Source organism: Trachymyrmex septentrionalis, unplaced genomic scaffold (genome assembly GCF_001594115.1).
Source record: "Trachymyrmex septentrionalis isolate Tsep2-gDNA-1 unplaced genomic scaffold, Tsep1.0 scaffold22, whole genome shotgun sequence".
Lineage (NCBI taxonomy): Eukaryota > Metazoa > Arthropoda > Insecta > Hymenoptera > Formicidae > Trachymyrmex > Trachymyrmex septentrionalis.
In genome coordinates, this window is record NW_017305375.1 from 4,298,733 (window position 1) to 4,305,126 (window position 6,394).

Sequence of the window (6,394 nt, forward strand, 5' to 3'; positions counted from 1 at the left end):
AAAAAAGATATAACGTATTAGAACTTTACTTTAGAAATTCCAGCAATCGGTATGCATAATTCGCCCAATTCCATCAGGCAACGCCACGGAAGCGGTTTAGTAGATGGCCGTTTGTAGAAGCGCACATCTGACATTGCATGTTCAAATGTGAGATACTGACCATTAATCTGTAAAAAAAAAATATATATATATATATACACACACACACGCATATATATCAAATATAGTAATATAATGAATAAATATACATATTTATTAGATCATTATTACATTCTATATAATTAGATATAAAATTTATAATTTATTATAATTTAATGATTGTCTACACATTTGTCTAAATTACCTGTTGTAGAACATTCATAAGTAGTATTTCACTGGGTGTTTGAGAATCTTCATCTATATCATGTAATGCTCTTTCTCCACTATAACATATCAAATTTTTTGTTCTATTTTATATTTTTATTCTAACTTCATGCATAACATTAATCTAAACTTCATCTGTTATTACTATTACTAATATTAACAATATAATTAAAATAATACTACAGTATAGTCAATACATTGCTATGAGTGAGACTGCTTCTGAATTTAATATCTCTATTATATCCTCTGCCTGAAATTGATCAACAACATTTTCCTCCTCATTGAAAGAAGACAACAAGATTATTTTCCTGTCACATTTATCTCTGTAATAAGAAACATAGTAAATATAATATATATTGATTAAAATTTAACATTACGCTATATTTAAATACACTTACACGCATTCGTGTTTAATATATTCGACTGCAGCATAAATTGCATCCATCCAAGAACAAGTCTGATTTGTGGGTTTGAGTTTCTCGATGCTTTTTATCAAATTCCAATTTCCAATTTGCATGTTACAAAGTTCCTGTGCATTATTTAATCCTGTAATACTGTCGCTTGTACTACTATCTGAGCCCATCAATATCACTCCCATTTCATCTTTAGGACGTAGAAATATCTGTGCAGTATGCTCATAATTAACAGAAACTCGAATACGAGTGACTGTTAGAGAATATTTTCCATTTGGTAATACAAGTTAGTACAAGTGTTGTTCTATCTTTTAGCACATTTGGACACTTACATTTAGATTAATGCATATTAAAAATGATTATATATGAAATTAACAAAGTTAAATATATAGAATAAATATTTTAAACAATTAAATATTCAATATAATGATATTGTCACATATTATTTAACAAAATATACATATATTTATTTCATTGTTAAGGTTGATCATATATTACGCCACTGCGTTTAGATTTTTATATAAAGTAGTTTTTTCAATGTAAATAACTTGGTGTATAACTAATCCAGTGTAATGCAAATGACCGAATTCACTATTATTTTTCACTGAATGTCAAAAAAGATAGAATGATATTTGTGTCAACTTATGTCATTACATGGAAACATCCTTTAACACTATGGCAAAAAGAAGCGTACCTTCTTTTGAATAATATGTTTAACAATGAACTTCTCTTTGTCCAACAGCTGCAAATTACTCTGTGTCCCAGGTTGGACGATTCCAACATTCATCACAAAAGTTATACTCTCCTGTTGACATGAAAGACAAATGTTTGACAATTCAAATAAATGTAATGTCAGAATATATAATTGTATAATTTATCATACAATTTATAATACAATTTATTAAACAAAAATAATATATATTTCACATATATTTTACACTCTGTGCTATATTCTAACATATAATTTTAAATCATCGTCTTATCGAGCAAGAGTGTGTTTATTTTAGACTCTTTAACAAATTTGAAAAATATCAAACTACAACCTTTAATTTTGGCGGCATTTTTTGTGTTATCGAAGACACTGGAAGACACTTGCAGATATTCGAGGTTTCCAGTGAGAATAAACTCTTTAATTCCTAAAACTTGTGTTCAACGTATCAGGCGCGCGCAGTTTCACTCAATCTCCACAATCAATATTTCCAAATCAAACCTCAAAAATGAACGTAACCTAACTTACGTGTCACCTGAATTGACCTAAACACGGCTATGCGCCTATAAGTACGTCAGTGTCAATTTCGTTTGACACGTTTGCAACTTTGTACTTGTTTGTATCATTTGTGAATAGTATATCACGTGGCTCGTGCAATCGTTTATGAATAAAACACAAAAATGGTCTTTCTGAACGCAAAATTTATTCTTTTAATAAATCTGGGTCTGTCGGTTCATACCAGTGTAGGGGAGAACAAATACCACAAATATTCCGCTGACGCAAATGAGGATAAATATGTAGATTCCTCGCAGTTCCCAACATCTCTCAGAGACTTGGATTTGCCATTCAGGATGGCAAAATTGAATGTGCTTTGGGTTAAGGCCAAAAATGTGAGTAACGGATTGCACATAGAATACAATGAAAAAATATAATAAATAAGTAAATATACTTTCTAAAATTTAAAGTAAATCTGATGACTCTTAAAGACTGAAAATTGAGCCATTTTTTTCAAGACTGGCTCAATTTCCACTCTTTAGAGTAAAATTATACTCCAAAGAATTTAGAGTATAGATATTTTTTACATTTGTACTCTTTATTTCTAATTTTACATGTGAATATTTATTTCAGCGTCTAACTGATAGCAAGCTGCAATCGATCTTCAGCGATCTAAAGATTCATGACAAAGAAGAAATTGCGTACAAGCATTTCAGGTTTGCAGGAAAGGATTCTGATGGCTTGGAAGAGGCACGTCTGAGACAAAAGCTCATCGGTAACTTTTGTCATCCATTTATTTTTATCTCTAGTGTTTTACTAAATCCTAATCTTCTGTAACTTTTTGTCAAAGGAATAATGAGCACATATGACCTATTGGAACATTTTGCTGATACTGAAGATCCAAAGTTACTTAAAATGCACAAAGCGTTAAATGATGGTAGCAATTATGTTGCAAAGGATGTATTTAATGATATAAGACTGAACAAATTATGGGCTAAAGCTGAAATGGCTGGTTTTACCGGTATGTTTTTTTAAATTACTGATATTACATCAATAGAAGTATCTTATAAGAAAATTTAATTAAAAATTATAATTCTGTTTTTATTTTAGATGAGGAGCTTGAGACTTTAAAACAAGAGTTTCAACATCATCAAGAAAAAGTGGACGAATACATAAGTTTATTGAAAGAAGAGTTTAAAGATTCCAAGAAGTCTGAAAGTAAGTCTTTTACATTCATATATATATTTTAAATTATAATGCTATTTTTATATTTTATATTTATATATATCATCTAATATTTGTAGATATCTTACACCTTAAATCAGAAAGCTGGAACGAGTTGGAAGAACAGGAGGAATTATTAAACAATGTACCAGATCAGAAAATAAGTCAAATAGAAAAGGCAGATTTTCTTCGGTATTATTATATGTTATAAAAGATATATATATGTGTATAAACTAGTTTTTATGATTGATTCTATTTTTTTAAATAAAAATCAATATATTTAGACTCAAAATTTTAAAACAAATTAAATGATAAAAGATACGAGTCAAAGTAAGATGTTAAATAAACTTTAATATTAAAATAATTTCTATTTTTTATTTAGAGAAAAATATTTGGAGCTGAGAAACGGAATTGATCGTTTAGACAGACTCACCGCAAAGGGACCAAATTATAAAGAATTTATAGAACCTAAAGTACAAGGATTATGGAAGACTGCACTGGAGGCAAAATTCTCTCCTGAAGAATTAGCGTCTTTAAAGGTATAATAATAACTATCGCTATAATAATTATAATTTAATCTCATTTTTTCATACATATCTGTAAGAATAATTATAAGCTATAATTATAGATGTTAAATGATAAATGTTAAGAAAGCCATTATCAAAATTTTCATAATTCAGATTGTTAATTGAATGCATTTCGATTATATTTATATCAAAATAAATATATATTGCATAGGAGGAACTTTTACACTATGAATCAAGGTTACTTAAGCTGCGACATTTACATGCAGAGGAAGCTTTGGAAGCAGCACAGAAAAAACAACTTCATGATTTAGAAAATTCAACTGCAGAACAACACATAAAGAAACATATTAGAACTGTACAAAAACTTCATATGGATCTAGAAACTAAAATCATGCAGAAGCATACGGAATTATAAAGAAATTATATAAGAAGCTATAAATCATTATTATTAAAAAAAAATGCCAAAATACATGAAATCTAATTACTATATATAAAGCAGAAATAGATAATCATTTATCATGAAATAAATAGTGAAATAATCATCTATAGAAATGTTTATATTCAAATAATTTGTCAATTTACATTTTTAGTAACAATTTTTACTAAATAATTTTGATGATTTTCTAACAAAACTCTTTAATAGATTTATATAAAGCATTTAATATATATATAAATAATTTGTACTATAAATAGAATTTTTTATATAAACAATGTATGAGAACGAATTGTAGGGAAACTATTTTATTTTTATCTAAGTTGAGTACATAAAAAAATGGAAGAATGTGAAGATTGTTTTTGAGTACATTTATAACATCTTCAACAATTAAATTGTTAATTGTAAGATTATAATTACAATCCAGTTGCGAGTTTATTATTATTAGTCTTCTTTTTCTCTTTCGATTTCCCTTGATCCTTCGATCCGACTAGTTTCTCACATTCGCACCAAGGTGTGCTTGATTTGTCACACAACAGAGAGATATTAATAACTGTTAGGGAAGTATCTGATATAGTCATCTTGATTGTATCCAATATTTTATATGAGACATTATTCAAGCCAGTTTGCCGGTCTCTTTTCCTAGTAATCTCTCGCTGATTATAACACTTCGTCATATCTCTCTTTCTATGATTTCTATCGTGTATATGCCTATAATACATATTTCACATTAACACTTGATAAAGCAGTATCGCACGCAACGATAAGTGTTAACTTATATCTAGTTTTATTTAATATCTTACGATGAATTTAACAAAGAAATTAACAAAGTCTCATGGAATGAATCTCACCTAAATGTATTATGCGTTCCTGTTGATATATTCTGCGGACGACTGACGCTCAAGCCAGCCTCTTTCAGTCTAACATAAAACTCGTCGTCTTCAAGACCCCATCCCCAATATTTGTTGGACATCCCATTTACCTGTATGAAATGTTCTCTGCAAAAATGCATATTCAATAATAATAAACAATATATTATTTCTTTATAGTTTAATTTCACATTTAATATTATTACTAAGATCCAGCTTCAACTGTATTTGGCGCTTCTTTACTTATTTTACTTATTCATCTAGCGATCTAAATGTAACTTATATCATTGTTTATTATTACAATTTTAAACATACCTTTTAATAAGTAATATACCACCAATAAAGGTAAAATAATGATATCGGGGATGTAAGTTTGGTGACGATATATGATGAGGTCCTGCACTTGGATATGCGTACGATAACTGATCGTTCATAGGCAATAAATCTACATCGTGCATTGCAATATAATCAAACGCTTTCTCTGTTTCGAGAAAGCCTATGTTTATAAGGGATGCTCGATTGAATCTATATCTGTCCACCTGGGGAAAAAAAATTAAATATGAGATATATATTCAAGTAATATTCTAATTGCTTAAAAGGTTTTTTAGAACTACAATACCTGATTTAATATAAATATATGATAATCTATATTTTGTTTGTCTAGAAATTTCTGCATATGTGGCACGAATATTAGTAATTCTTCAAAGCGATCCCTAAATGGCACTAGTATAGCCAATTGATGTTCAGCTTTCTTTTTACGTACATTGATCTCATCAGTTATTTGCTTGAGATGTTGACTTGGTTGAGCATTTGCTTCACACTTGCACTCATCTGAAATAATAAAATCACATTTAAAAAATCATTTTATCACTATATATTGTGATATATTTTTCAATATGTCAATATAACTAACCGATACTGATGGGAGATATGCTAATTATACATGATGTGACGAAGGTGATCAAGATGCAAGCAAAGATATATTTAAACCTTGTGCTTTTCCAAATATTATCCATGCCAAATAATGTTTGCAGAAATTATCTCATAAAATATAGATTGCAGGTATTAATAATTAATTAACAAAACAATATTGCTTTAATGTTCCACTGATATCTGTTACTGACATATCTTCTTTCTTGGAAAAGAGAAGTTTTCTCCAAAAAGGAGAATTATTATTAGAGAATTTTAAGTGCTCAATCGTAGCGGAAAAAAGCGAGCCCAAAAACAATATAATTCACAATATTATTCTTACAATTACTTTTACAGTGGTGATTAATAATGCAATTGATAATCAAATGAATATTCTGACATAGAATTGTTGTGAAGTACTTCATGAGAAGCGGCATGTCTTTAAAAGGCCA

At 28.7% G+C, this 6,394-nt stretch overlaps 3 protein-coding genes across 3 annotated transcripts in view; 1 reads left to right on the forward strand and 2 right to left on the reverse strand.

Annotated features, from left to right (window-relative positions):
* Positions 1–1,877, reverse strand: part of LOC108748388 (X-ray repair cross-complementing protein 5-like) — a 20,997-nt gene extending 19,120 nt beyond the window's left edge. The window contains 6 exon segments of the mRNA XM_018486537.1: positions 30–167; positions 344–422; positions 561–686; positions 762–985; positions 1,471–1,581; positions 1,820–1,877. Of these exon segments, the coding sequence (XP_018342039.1) occupies positions 30–167; positions 344–422; positions 561–686; positions 762–985; positions 1,471–1,581; positions 1,820–1,837 (696 nt within the window). The 5' untranslated portion in view covers positions 1,838–1,877.
* Positions 1,878–2,146: 269 nt separating this feature from the next.
* LOC108748387 (alpha-2-macroglobulin receptor-associated protein) lies at positions 2,147–4,220 on the forward strand. The gene is made up of 7 exons (XM_018486536.1): positions 2,147–2,375; positions 2,614–2,755; positions 2,831–3,001; positions 3,091–3,198; positions 3,285–3,396; positions 3,587–3,743; positions 3,943–4,220. Exons 1-7 carry the CDS (start codon positions 2,166–2,168, stop codon positions 4,144–4,146), a joined length of 1,104 nt encoding a protein of 367 aa, XP_018342038.1. The 5' UTR covers positions 2,147–2,165; the 3' UTR covers positions 4,147–4,220.
* A 246-nt stretch (positions 4,221–4,466) lies between these two features.
* Positions 4,467–6,388, reverse strand: LOC108748401 (beta-1,4-galactosyltransferase 7). The gene is made up of 5 exons (XM_018486553.1): positions 5,947–6,388; positions 5,653–5,864; positions 5,349–5,572; positions 5,016–5,162; positions 4,467–4,875 (listed from the first exon to the last, which is right to left on the reverse strand). Exons 1-5 carry the CDS (start codon positions 6,047–6,049, stop codon positions 4,581–4,583), a joined length of 981 nt encoding a protein of 326 aa, XP_018342055.1. The 5' UTR covers positions 6,050–6,388; the 3' UTR covers positions 4,467–4,580.
* Positions 6,389–6,394: the final 6 nt, after the last annotated feature.

Excerpts from the sequence above, each read along its gene's own strand:
- LOC108748387 (XM_018486536.1), top strand. The coding sequence starts at position 2,166 with ATGGTCTTTCTGAACGCAAAATTTATTCTTTTAATAAATCTGGGTCTG. Across the intron at positions 3,397-3,586 it reads GAAAAGGCAGATTTTCTTCG|AGAAAAATATTTGGAGCTGA; the intron begins GTATTATTATAT and ends TTTTTTATTTAG. Across the intron at positions 3,744-3,942 it reads AAGAATTAGCGTCTTTAAAG|GAGGAACTTTTACACTATGA; the intron begins GTATAATAATAA and ends TATATTGCATAG.
- LOC108748401 (XM_018486553.1), bottom strand. The coding sequence starts at position 6,049 with ATGGATAATATTTGGAAAAGCACAAGGTTTAAATATATCTTTGCTTGC. Across the intron at positions 5,573-5,652 it reads ATATATTTATATTAAATCAG|GTGGACAGATATAGATTCAA; the intron begins GTATTGTAGTTC and ends TTTTTTCCCCAG. Across the intron at positions 5,163-5,348 it reads GGTATATTACTTATTAAAAG|AGAACATTTCATACAGGTAA; the intron begins GTATGTTTAAAA and ends GCATTTTTGCAG.